Source organism: Acanthopagrus latus, chromosome 22, assembly GCF_904848185.1.
Source record: "Acanthopagrus latus isolate v.2019 chromosome 22, fAcaLat1.1, whole genome shotgun sequence".
Lineage (NCBI taxonomy): Eukaryota > Metazoa > Chordata > Actinopteri > Spariformes > Sparidae > Acanthopagrus > Acanthopagrus latus.
The window spans coordinates 13,386,020-13,399,218 of record NC_051060.1 but is presented as its reverse complement, the minus strand read 5'-3'; the positions used below and the strand labels follow the sequence as shown (position 1 = coordinate 13,399,218).

At 44.5% G+C, this 13,199-nt stretch overlaps 1 protein-coding gene across 1 annotated transcript; it reads left to right on the top strand.

Annotated features, from left to right (window-relative positions):
* The first annotated feature begins 7,947 nt into the window (after positions 1 to 7,947).
* On the top strand, positions 7,948 to 11,430 carry LOC119012162 (melanocortin-2 receptor accessory protein 2A-like). Its single transcript, XM_037085706.1, has 4 exons — positions 7,948 to 8,897; positions 8,992 to 9,126; positions 9,621 to 9,720; positions 10,340 to 11,430. Exons 2-4 carry the CDS (start codon positions 9,009 to 9,011, stop codon positions 10,818 to 10,820), a joined length of 699 nt encoding a protein of 232 aa, XP_036941601.1. The 5' UTR covers positions 7,948 to 8,897; positions 8,992 to 9,008; the 3' UTR covers positions 10,821 to 11,430.
* Positions 11,431 to 13,199: the final 1,769 nt, after the last annotated feature.

Here is a 13,199-nt window from a genome sequence, read left to right as displayed (position 1 = left end):
GACAACGTTATGTTGGCGGCAAACATGTCGGTTTCAACCAATACAGCAACTTCTTTGACATCCGTGGAGGAAGTCCCCAAACTCCCTTAAAAGTCAGGAGAAACATTATAAATGTTATGAAATGCCATTTATGACAAATTCTAAATCATTGGTGCCGTCATGTTTATTTAGCAAAACATTAAATACATACGGTTCTTCTTTTCTAGTTGTAAGTGTCAAGTAAGTAAGTACGTCATATCTGCCAACAGTTAGCAGCTGATGAACACACAGCTTTGACTGATTTAGGCCTAATTTATGAAAGAAGACAACATTTTATCGATGGTAAACATGTCAAATCTTACAAATCCAGTAAACAGTATACACTGATGTAGTCTTTGATGCAGCTGAGGAAGTCCCCAGACTCCCCTGATAACATGCTCAATTATGTGAGTTGTTGTGTTATGAAAAACTTTTGAAACGGTTGCGAAACCCTGCGTATGACAAATGATTAATCATTTGAGCCTTTCTCTTTAATTCAGCACATGTTGCGCATCAAGTTCCGTGCAAAAAACATTGTGTCTGTTTGTCATGATCACACAAGATCTAGAGACGTACGTTGTTGCCAGGCATGAAGGGGCGGACTTAGGGCCGTCTATTTGTGATCAAACCACTCAGGCACTCACGCATGTCCATACCAGATCTGAGCAGCTTGTTTGGGAGGCTGAGAGGTTTTTCATATCCTCCTCTCCGCATTTACGCTCTCCCAATTTCCTCCAAACATGCTTCAGTTCCCAGTTCCAAATGAAAACCTATTTAATTATCATGTAACAAAAACTGGAGGATTTGCGGAGAGGATGGAGAGGTGGTCTCAACGGTCATACAGGGGGCCATTTTTAAATCTATACTCAATCTACAGACGCAGAGCAGCTCATATCCAAACTGATGCCTGCTGGGACTTTGCACGGTCAGTGAGGCCTTGATTTTGCCGACTTTGTTCGAAAGTTACTTTTTCATTACATTTCAGTCTAAGAAGAAGACAAATCTGAGGAGTCAGACTGGCTTCTCAGAAGCTTCGTCATGCTCTGTCATTCCTCAGCCCCTGATTCAAAAGGTAAAACTTCTAGGGAACTTTGAAATATTCTGTAGGTTCCTGCATTCTTGCTGCGGCCATGATAAATCGTCTGACATGTTTTGTGTGTGGTTGTGTTTGTGAGAGACAATGCACCGCTTGGCAGTTGCTTTGTGTGTTGCATCAGTTATTGTTCGCACTGTTCTCTCCCAGGGAGCGAGGTTTGGGTCTTTTTTTGTTTGTTTCAATGGCCTCACTGAGCACGTTCTGAGAAACATAGATTCTTTTGTCTGTTGTTTTGCTCTTGATTATGATGCTTCAGTTTATTGTGACAATTTAACTTCTTGTTGTAATGATTGATTTCGTTTTAATTGCGACTCAGGAGCGACCTTTTTGTATGAACGATCATTGATCACCAAGTCATTTAATAAGGACTGAGCTGGAAGGAAAAGTAGCACAGCGCTCATCCATCAAGTGTCCGGTGGCAGTTTAATCAAACCTGATTGGTATTCATATCCTCCACCTGAAGGAGCCGCAGCTCAATAATCGTACGGTACATTCTCTTTTAAGACCGAGTGCGGGCCCAAAGTTTTGTCCCTGATAAGATGTGAGGTCATGGCGGACTTTGAGTTTGTTTACGTGGGTCTCCATGAGCTTGGAATTATGTTCTGAGAACAGCTATGTGTGCAGGAGGTCAGTATGATCCAGATCCCAGTTTAATTGAAGTCCCGAGTGTTCCCTTGGAAACCAGCCGGCATGGTAAAAGACCAGTAGAATTAGAAGCAAACATCGTTCAGAGAAGGAAGAAAAAATGTCTGCATATAAAATTACAAAACAATACATCTATAATCATGAAAAATCACAGGATGTGCCATGAAAACAGAGTCTGAGGGACTATTTTATATTCAGATAGCTTTGTTTATTTAAGTACAGAAATATGGATCTACAAGCTGCTACAGTACACGTGTTGTGGACAGTTTTCTATGACGGCATTGTATACACTGACCTCTCAGCACCAACTGTGTCTTCAAGTGTTCCAGTTACGTTCCGTATGAAACGCACAGTTGTGAACATATCAGTGGTTTGCGTTGACTGCCTATCATAACTCGCTGGTCCACACTGGGTTTGTTTTACCCTTTCCTCTCTGTTTCCTTCCCACTCTGTCATCTTAATTTCAGTTGCTAACCCTCTGCCACACTGAGCAAAGAACTAAATCCCTTAACAAGGGTCAAGATGGAGGCTCGGATTCGCTTCTGTGACTGCTCAATATGCAGCACAGTCTCGGGCTTTGGCTTACAAAAAGCAGATTTGAGAGACTCATCCATCAGGGCTGATGCACTGAAAAATATCACTTTTGTGAGTCAATTCTGGAGACAAAGGAGGAGGAAAGGGTATTTAAGGTGGATGCTGCAGAGTGAAGGATGGGGAAAACAGTGTCTGCTGAATGAAAAGTGTGAGTTTAAGTGTGTGATTGAGAGCCGCAATAGGGAAGCCTCGATCACCCAGACAGACAGAGTGAATTAAAGCCTGTGAAGACAAGAAGTTCTTGAAACTCTGACACACAGTGTGCCAGTGTGCGGTAAATTTTCTTTTCTTTTTCTCCATGAATTACAGAAAGAGTTTTTGGGAGAAAGTAAAAGACAGGATGTGACAAGAGACAGTAAAGAGGGATCAACCGCTGAGCTTTATCTTGATGATGCAACTTCACTGTCGCTGAGGAATTTCTATATTTATCTGAGCCATATCAGAAGGATTCAATGCACGTAGCAACAATGCTGATGCAAAAACCATGAATATTTCATGCGATCCATTCTGAAGCCTTGAATGCTCCCAACCCCAATACATAAACGGACACATTCAAAGCAGGTGCGTACTTTTAGCTTCGCAGCTGTAGAAAGGATTTGTGAGCTGCGTGTTATTGGGCAAGTAAAGTAAGTGGAAGCAAACAGGAGGCAACATCGGAAAAATTGACCCACAGCACCACTGGAGAAAAGCAGTGTATTGACGAGCGGCCGGGATGCGGAGGGCCGACACGTTGAAAAAATGCAGCCTCCACTCGCTTTGTTTCTCACATCGGTTTCTATCCAGTAAATGTGAGGGTTGGTAGAGCGGAATCTCAGTAGGAACATGCCTCACATACAGAACCTGCAGTGGTGAGTCAGAGGGTGCAGCATCCGCTGGTCAGGGTCATTTACATGCATCAGAGGTCTGCAGGCTTCTTCAGAGGTGGGTTGAGTCGAACCTCACGTGTGGTTGGACTCAGTAAACGTCAGTGAGAAGCTGAACATCGTATGTGACAGAGGATGATCGGTAACTCAGATGTCATTCACTGTATACATAAAGGCACCGTGCCAGAAACCTACACAGAAAGCTGACATTGAGAATGGATTTCTAATTATCTCCTATTGTGAAGTGAACTCTGTACAAGTACAGTGCATGTAATGTTTTAATGATGTAACCTTGCTCAAGGCTGTGAAAACTAAAGACGCCCCATGATGATCCTTATCTTTGTCACATAACTGTTAAAGGTTAGTTAGAAACACTTTTGTCCGTATTGTGTGACAGAAATATCAGCATCACCATGCATAACACAAACAAAGTAACAAAACATGAAAATATCTTGTATTATCAAATGGCACTGTGAAAACAGCTCTTAATAGCACGTCAGGGACATTCTTCTACAACGACTTGTTTTGGTTTTAATACCTCATGTATATTTTGATTATCATAATGAAGCAGTCAGTAGTAATTTCAGTTCTTGTACGCTTGTTAGTCACAGCACACGGAAGGTTGGGTGCAGCAAAATTGCTTTGGCACATATGTAAGTCGTGGTGGCCGTGCAAAGAGCTTTCACTCCCTCCTGATAAGTACTTTGACCATTTAGCTGCCAGCTACCGTTGAACACATCTCTGTAGATGAAAGCCCCCCCCTGCAACATCCACCGTGCAATCAGCACAGCATGGCATCGCCCCGTGACCGCTGCAGAACAAAGCGACAGCCACAAGAATACAGCAAAAAATAATAAATAAATAAATAAAATAACAAACAACAATAATAAAGCAGAGGCAGTGAGACAGCTCTGAGAAACTGGTCGCTTTCACTGAAATGTAGATCTGCCGAGCAGCATGTGAAAATAAGACACATTTCTGTAAACAGCAAGCTTTAATGTAGCTTTTCCACCCCTTACAGCTTTTAATAAAATGCAACTTGATAAATGCATGTTATGTCACTATAATAGCCCATTTGTGAGTCATCATCCGACATCACGGTTCTACTCTTAATTGGTAAAAGTCTGGGCCTTCGGGGGAAATATCCACTGTGGTGAGGAATTCACTGCAAAAGCAAATGTATCTTCTATAGTACGGTTCAACTTATTCTCTCCTTCGACTGAGCAGCAGAGCGACAAGAAAGACGTGATGATCTTATCTGGAAACAAAGAGCACAACTATATGAAAACACTCAAAGAGGTGTTATTGAGGTGATGGCACACTGTCTGAATCACAGCTGTGAGTAACTCATTCAGCACCCAGTTTGGTTCTCATGTCTCACAGAAGAGTATGCGGTGGTGTCACACCTACAAATGTTTAAAACGCTGTGGGTCCCTCGTCAAAGACATCCAGTGTATGAACATTTAAGAATACACAGTTCCGTGACTTAAACACGATCTTTCACTAATCTCGACTGGGGGACTAGTATTGGGGGACAAATCTTCACCATGTTTTAACCGCAGGTGATTTGCTATGAGCAATCTCTTCTGTGAAATTTCAGAATATTCCAAATGTTTCAGAATCCAACACAAAGTGGCTTCGATCTAAAGGATCTGGAACAGGACTGTGTTCAGATATGACTGTGATGATGCCAGCTCTGCGAAAAAGACAGGGAGCCTTACAGCTGAGGTGTCCAGATATTTTTTGGCAAGAGTAAAGGCAATGAAGAAAAAAAAAGACATCATTCACACTGCAGGTCTACACTGCGATCAGTCCGATGCAGAGTCCTACATACATGTTGGTTTCTTGTCTTGTGTTCATGAGCTTCTGTGAGCTGAACCTTAACCTGGACCTGAACTCATCCAGTGGAGGCGGACGCGTTGCCGCTCTCCAGCTTCACTGTGACGGTGTCTCCAAACAAATAACTGAATGCATGTTTATGCATTTGTGCTCCATCTGGTGAATGTGATTTTTTTTTTATGATGCGGCAAATTCATCACGGGGCATCGGTGAATGAATAGACACCGTGAGTGGCTCCGCTCGAGAGGTACTTAAGAAATTAAAGTAATGCAGGACTTATGAAGCCTGTTGCTCGGATGATGATTTACCAAAGCGTGAAAAGAGGGCATTTTCTGGTGTGGTGTTTTAGAGTTTTAATAAGCGATTCCAGCTTCAAGAAGGCAGATCCCAACATTAACACATTCTCCTCGGTGGTAATTTAAAGCCATTAGTCGTGGTTACTTTGTTTGCGCTAGTTCAACAATCCCTCGCTCTGCTGGAACAGCAAATGGTCAGGTCATTTAGATATGCGCGTAATCAGGAGAGCTGGTGGGTGGCTAATTACATGGCTGTATTTGGTAAACCCAAAGACCTTCCTGAGATGTCGTTATCTGCCGCTTTAAAAAGATTTGGGTTGTGCCTACAGCCACTTGATAACATGTTATTTGAGCCTTTTATGAAAGATTTGAGGTCGGTTTTCTTACTGCTGACTCACTGTGATGAAATTCTACTGACATGGGATAACTCTTCAATAAAAAGGGCTTTATTGTTAAGTCCGGTGTTTGTGGAGCCATTCGTGTGAAATCAGTGGGCTATTGAAATAGGAAATAGGCACAGTTGAATGTTTAAATCATCCATTCATGTATCTGACTGTCTTGAAATTGGCAATTTTGCATTCAGCTCCATTTACGTCCACGGGCGTACATAGGTGTTATTTCCAGTTTATTTTCCCGTTGATCCCCTTTATATCTTTAACACGGGACAGTGAATGGAGTTGATTTTTTTGTGTGTGTAATTTATTTTTTTATTGATTTTTACAAAACAACATACATGGGCCAACTGGGCACACGACACATAACATGGGGAGAATCTGAATGTTAAATAAGACGGCAGAATCAGCATAAATATATCATTCATACATAGACACATGCACCCACATCCATACTTATCTCGACGGCTCAGTCAGTTTACACATAGCACTTGTGCATAGACACATATTCACATATATACACACACACCATACCCTCTCCTTTTTGCGTGGGCACATATAACTAAACTGAGAAACACAGGGATTCTGCACTTACACAAAATACGGTCTTATACTTGACACATAAAAGAGCCATTTCAACCAATTTTCTTCAAGGATATCAACCTGGTGTCTTAGTTTAAATGTGATCCTCTCCATCACGCATATATCATAAATCATATCAATCCATTAGTGCATGGAGTTCTTGTGTGAAAACGTTTAAAACATTACAGTCAATATGGTTGCACAATGTGTAAAAAGTAACTTTTCAATTATGAACTCTGGGGTCACCAAGGAACGATGATGGTGAAAATCCAGGAAACTGACTAAATAGGCTGCTTTTTAATAACTCTGAGCCAAGGTTTATATGAGATCACATCTTACTGCTCGATATTATCGGATGCTGCAGTTGCACACTGACATTAATGATGAATCTTTCTAGATGGACTGTTCTTGTCCTCAGATGAATGGTGTGTCACACTCTTGTAAAGATGAAAGTAAGCCCATACAATTTGAGCCTGGAGGTAAAAACAGGAGGGCTCACAAAACAGTAGTCACCTCAGGTCGGCTGGGATTAGCAGGTTGGGTTCAGGCAAAGCTTTGTAGTTTCCACTTTCTAACTTACTCCCTACATTTCTTCCTCTTTTTTTAATGAAAAAGTAATGATGATATTTAAACGTACGATTTGTAACTTCCGCCACAAGAGCGAGGAAAGAGTCTGCTGCAGAGCCAGACACTCTGGAGGAATAAACACCCAGATTCACGTCAGATTCTGCACTGAATTGGAGAAGTGTATTGACAGAGAGAGACCTCAGAGATGACCTTCTCACCGTCTGGGATTAGAAGGTGGTTTCATTTTCACCCCTGATAATCGACCTGACTGCAGCAGTGATCCACAGAGCCGGCCTCCACTGTCGGGTGCTTTAGTACACCGACTGGAGCTGGAGGGGAAACGCAGTTTACTTCATGACTTTTTTGACTGTTTCAGAGAAGACAGGGACATTTTGATTCACTTGTGCTGAATACACCATTAAACAACCACAACTGTTGAGGAAAATCTATCTGACAGGACTCAGGCGCGAGTGTTCACAGACGAGGTAATGGCTTCGAGAATATTCATATCCACAAACTCACTCATGGTAACAGCATGTTTCATTTGGTCGCCAGTCGCTACTTATAGAAAATGAACATTGCAAACGTAACTGAACTTAACATGGACGAAACTTTAAAACAGAACCTCCTCTGTGCACATTTGAGCTTGACTCGCATCGTTTAGCTTTTTCATCAGCAGTGATGCAAGAAGGACGGACAGTCATTCGTGTTTATTCTGGTTACTCAAGCAGCATTTATTCGCCCCGAACACCCAGATTACTTTGCTGCATTCGGCCTGAACTAATGTGAGCGAGCGACGGTGCACACAAATTCAGACCCTCAGCAGAGACTCCAGTTCTCTCTCTTCTTTTCCCCTGTCCTCTCTGTTCTTGAAGTAAAGTACAGTTCCCCCAACAACTTCAGTCGGCAGTCAACATCACATTCTGCAGCTGATGATCAGGAGTGAAGTTAAATCTACTTTTCTTATCCCCAAAGTTAAAAATGAGTCTCTGTGCTCTCCTCCCGTCAGTACGCGGCTCTGGATGACAGCAGCATCTGATGTGACTCTGGGATCTTGATCCTCCAGAGGGTCAGGCTCAGCAGCCAACTCTCGAATGGCTTTTGTTTAGACAGAGAGCCCCCTGGAGGCAAAAGTTACAAACTGTGCCTTTAAGTTTAGTCTCCTTTGTGGATTTTCCCATCAAGGCAGCGCCATGAGGCAACGGCATGACGGCCAACGTGTGGTTTTCTCTGGGTTGGGTTTAAACGTGGTAACGTGTGGGATAATTTTGAGTGCACAATGTAACAAAATACATAAGGAAGGACGAGTCCTTCTCAGACATCTTGATGTGGAATTTCTACATATTGTCTCTTTAAATAAGCCCCATATGTCTGCAGATTTTGGTGCAAAACTCTTGATGGTGTGTTTATATCCACCACACTGGTACACTCCAGCCATCCTTTCCCAAGATCTTCACTTTTCTGACATTTTTCAGACTTTTCAGCGCAATATGCAAAAATATTCACAAAGCTAAACTGATATGTAAATCACGCGCACATCAAAGCTCACCCTGCTCTATCCATTGGACCCTCTCCAAGGACGGTGAAAGAGCCTCGTCACGTCTTGGGGGGAGAGAGAGCGGCATCACTGACTGGTTAACGGGAGCCTTGGTTTGCGGCGTGATCTCACGAGTGAGCGAGCGAGTGAGAGAGTGAGCGAGCCAGCAGTGTGGGCCAGAGGACGCTGGCTGACGGTGATGCGCACTGAGCAGCTCGCCGACAAGGCTGCTCCCTTCCTTGGCAGGAGGGGCACTCGCGTTTGGATAAATGGATGGAGTTTACGCGCAACGCCGAAGACGATGGCTCGCCCCGCTCCTCCTCACCACCTCTCCGGCGCGCTGGTGAATTCCTGAAGACGGACACAGCACCCGAGGAGGAGCGGTTGCCCGCCGGTTCCCCAAATTTCCCAGGCTGTAGATTGTGTTTTGTCAACAACGCCGGGGTGGAAGGTCTCGCAACACCGGAGGTTTGTAAAAAACAAAATAAAAAAAACTTTTACGGACGTTTTGCGCGTCGTTTTGTCGGGTTGATTTCATGTGTTTTACTATGTTTCCCAAAAGGTGCACACAGTCTGAAAATGTCCGACTTCCACAACCGGAGCCAAAGCAGCGCACGTCGCAGTGACTACGTGTGGCAGTACGAGTATTACGACGACGAGGAGCCAGTGTCTTTCGAGGGACTCAAGGCGCACAGATGTAAGATGAATCCAGCTGCAGACATCAGCCCCCCCAAATCTCCCTTTGGTCTCACCTCCTCTCACTTTGTGCAGTGTGCGTGCAAACCAAGCCCATGAGTCTGCAAACAACCACCTCCACCACTGTTGATTCATGTTGGTTTGTCACCCCCAGCACGTATTTTTTTTTTTTTTATCACTCCCATTATTTATCTCCTCAGCTTCACAGTGACACCAACTAATTGACTGGCAGTGATATTCCATGCAGCACCTGCTGGACTGACCTTTTTTTTTAATACTCCCAACAGTAATCTGCAAGACAAATTATGAGGCAAAAACACCAAACAAACAGGCCCCTCAGATTTTTAGAAAACACTGATTGCTCACTTTGACAGAGTAATTGGGGAGAGGTTCCCCCCCTGAGAGGAATTCAAATCACAGGCACAGAGGGAGAGGCAGAGGTGGGTTCCACCATCAAAGCAATGCGCTCTAACATCATCTTCTTTGACATTTCAGACTCCATCGTTATCGGCTTCTGGGTCGGACTCGCCGTCTTTGTCATCTTCATGTTCTTTGTTCTCACGCTGCTCACAAAGACCGGAGCGCCCCATCAGGAGTGAGTATAATTGCAGCTTACAGATTCCTCTCATTTCCCCCCAATTTGCCCCTGTGGGGACTCTCTCAGCATCAAGGAGAGCTCGAACAATTCAGCTCCCGCACGACTCATCAGAGCCGGGGCAGATTTCCTGTCTGTGGGTGAGCTCATAATGTATGGGGAAAGGCGCAGAGCGACAGGAAGGTGATTACTTTCGCTTTTTTTTTAATATTGAACAGAAAATGTAGGTGAAGGGCTTTGATTAAGGGTGCCTGGTGGCTGTTCTCAGGGCGTCGGTGTGCTTCTGTGAACAGCAGAGTTTGAGCTTGGTATGGCCAAAGGGGACATTGCCATGTCAGGTGAAGATCAAGAGTGGGAATTGGAGAGATCACTTGTGTTTGAGGCCAGACTGAGGTTATGACAAGATGGAACGGGAAACCCATTGGCTGGCTAAATGTAATTTCAGGAAAGAGCACCGGGGTGATTCTTAAAATCAGACACAGATCATAATGAGAAATCATCAGTTATTTCAAGTGCTCAACCGCAGGTTAATTGAGGACAGAATTTATAATGAAAGCCTCTGACAGTTTCCTTTTCCTGCTGCAATCTCCCTCCGGATCTATTTTGCTTTTCTCCACAGAAACCTAGACTCTGCTGAAAAGCGCCATCAACCGGGGAGCTGTCTGGTAGACATCGATGGTCCCCAGGAGGAAAATGACAAAGCCTTCTCCCGCCCGTTGCTAGGGGAGTCCCACTCTTATTTCCACTTCTACATCAACGAGGAGGACCAGGGGAAACGGAGGCCGGACGACAAAAGAGGAGAGGACGCGGGGGCTTCGGCGCGGCAGGACGCCTGCGACCGGCCCCGAGGAACCAGCTCCTCCGGGATGGATGAGCTGGAGGAGGATGCTGAGGAAACCGCGGGACGCCGGCCTCTCAGTGGACTAATAGAGGAGTGTAAGACGGACAAAGAGTGCGCCTTCTTCTCCGAATTCAACATCCCTAACTTTGTGAACTTGGAGCAGAGTTCAACACTGGGAGAGGACGATCTGCTGTACGAGGCGTCCAACATGCTGGAGCGCCAGTCTCACTCTCAGGATGCCCACTGTGACATCCACTAAGGCTGTTTCTGCGTCATCATGCGATTCGCTTTCCCCTCATTTGTGACCCAGCAGGGAGACACATGCCCACCTGTTGCACACTCACCCGGAGTTTCTTTTAGCCTTTTTAAACAAGCGCTCACTCAGATAAAACAGCGAGAAAGCACAAAAGATGGCCCGCAGTCCACATGAAGTGACATTTCTTCCTGAAGATTTACCTTTGAGCACTAAGCTCGTCTGAGTGGTTCCAGGACCAGATGAATGAAGCGCCACAGAATGAGAGGGACGTCACCGGGGAAGGATTCTTTGTACAATTCAATCTTCTATTATTGCTGTCCTGTTATCTTGTGCAACTCTGAACAATGGACATTATCTCTCCAACGGGACGCAAATGCCAGCTGGTCTCCAAACGAGATTAAAAGCATGAAATTCAATTATTTTGTTCTAAAATGACGTGCCCTCGATTAGAAAAGGTGAAGTGTTCTCGAACCGTGTAATAGGTTGCACAAAGTGAAATCTCTTGTTCTGTTTACAGGGTTGGTTGACGTGAGACTTTGGGTGGCAGTGTGATATATTACTTTTGTAGTTCTCTTTGAACGTCCAAATAAAGCCTGAATGGATTTGAGACTCAACTGAACATCGCTGTGGTGTAACATTTCTTAAAAGCAGACTGGCTATGGAGGAGTAGTTCTCTCGGGGGCAGCACTGCTTCTCCACCCACTCATGCCACACTTAAGGCAGGCTGTGTTGGGGTTTTTTCCCCATAAGCTAATACTGGGAAACAAGCAGCTGTGGATCCATTTTTGTAAGCGACACAACGCTGTGAAATGACTCATCATCGCGATTCGAGCCATTTGGTCTAATAAAATTTGATGGTCTGGAAGAGCCTCAAGATTAAACAGTCTTATCTCTGTTCAAGTTTGCTCGATCGGAAGTTGACGGGCTCGGTCGGCGGAAGTCTCCAGTGCCGCCCTCAGCGAGGGGGTTGAGCTTTTTTGACTTCGTGAGCAGCTGTCACAGGAATGAAAGGAGCGCCATAGCCAACGCTGTATCCAGATTTTATTAGATCCATGCTGTCTCCCTCTTGAGGTACAAAGTGGTACGAGACGGGACAGAAGAAGAAAAAACAAGGACAGCACTCTCATCAGACTGTTTACTCGTCACCACACGGACATTTTTAGGGCAGGACGGCCTTCTTCAGTGTGTGTCCTGGCAAAATTATTTTTCTTTTCTGAAATTTTAATTCGCCAGAATACACGCAGATGAAGGGCATCTTGCCCGAAACGTCCGTTTGGCAAGAATAAACAGTTCTGTCCATTATTCACTACAAGAGGGATTCAGCATCCCGTACGGCAGCTACATGAAGGCGTTGTTTCTTACTTTTATGAGACGGGACAGGCCTCGTGTAGCTGATTAGCATGCTACTTTAAGTACCTACGTCTGCAACACAACACGGAATCAAACCTTTTATTCCTTCAAATTTTCTTGATTATTTTTTTGAACGTTTTGCACTAAAATTCTAACATCATAGCTCCTTTCAACGATGAATTAAATCCCTGTGTGTAATGACGTCTCCGGGACTGTGCGCGCTCGCTCGCTGACATGCCATTGTTAACGTTATTTGTCGTGCCTGTGCTTTAAGCTTCTCTTCCTGCGTCGTTCTTTTCATACTAGTCTCCCCCTCCCTGCTCTCATCAACACCTCTTCCAACCGCAGCAGGTGGCTTCAGGGTTTCCAGCTAGTCAGTCTCTGACAGTGAAACTCCCTGAACTCTACCTGCCTGGCACCAAAAGCCACAGAGACAGAAAGGCATTTAGCAACCAAAGAGCCAGACGTGTCCCTCAAGAGTTTGGCGGAGCTGAAATGAGAGCGAATGCCGGGCTTTGATTTGCCAGATGGCTCGAAAACGCAAGGCCGGATAAACACCGCTCCACGTTTGCTGGATGCACAATTAAACAAGTGTTTGCCAACATGTCCGCCGTATCAGCTTCGAGGTGACAATACAACAGCGTCGTGTTCAAAGCCTGTCGCGCTGCCCTCAAGTGGCCAAAAAAACCCATAAAGAATCAAAGAATGCAGCTTTAATATATATAATATAATATAAGTCATGTCTCTGGATGTCTTGTCATGTTTTGTATCTGTTTTGACATGAACACTTGCCATAAGTCATAGGACCTACACGGTCGTGCCACTTGTCTCTGTCTTTATTCATGATGTAATCTTCTTCTTCACCGTCAAAACAAATTAAATTACTTTGAGCCACGACAGGCGGCGATTATGCAAAAGAACATTGCTCGCTATTATGAGCGAATGCCGACCTACGTACGTTAAGCTGATGGAAGGTTTATGCCCAGAATACCAGATAGTCTATCAGCATTAACTCCGCCAAATCGGCCTTTC

Bases quoted from the DNA above. Each gene is read 5' to 3' on its own strand.
- LOC119012162 (XM_037085706.1), top strand. From the start codon at position 9,009: ATGTCCGACTTCCACAACCGGAGCCAAAGCAGCGCACGTCGCAGTGAC. The intron at 9,127-9,620 runs GTAAGATGAATC...TTGACATTTCAG, and splicing joins GGGACTCAAGGCGCACAGAT to ACTCCATCGTTATCGGCTTC. The intron at 9,721-10,339 runs GTGAGTATAATT...TTTTCTCCACAG, and splicing joins ACCGGAGCGCCCCATCAGGA to AAACCTAGACTCTGCTGAAA.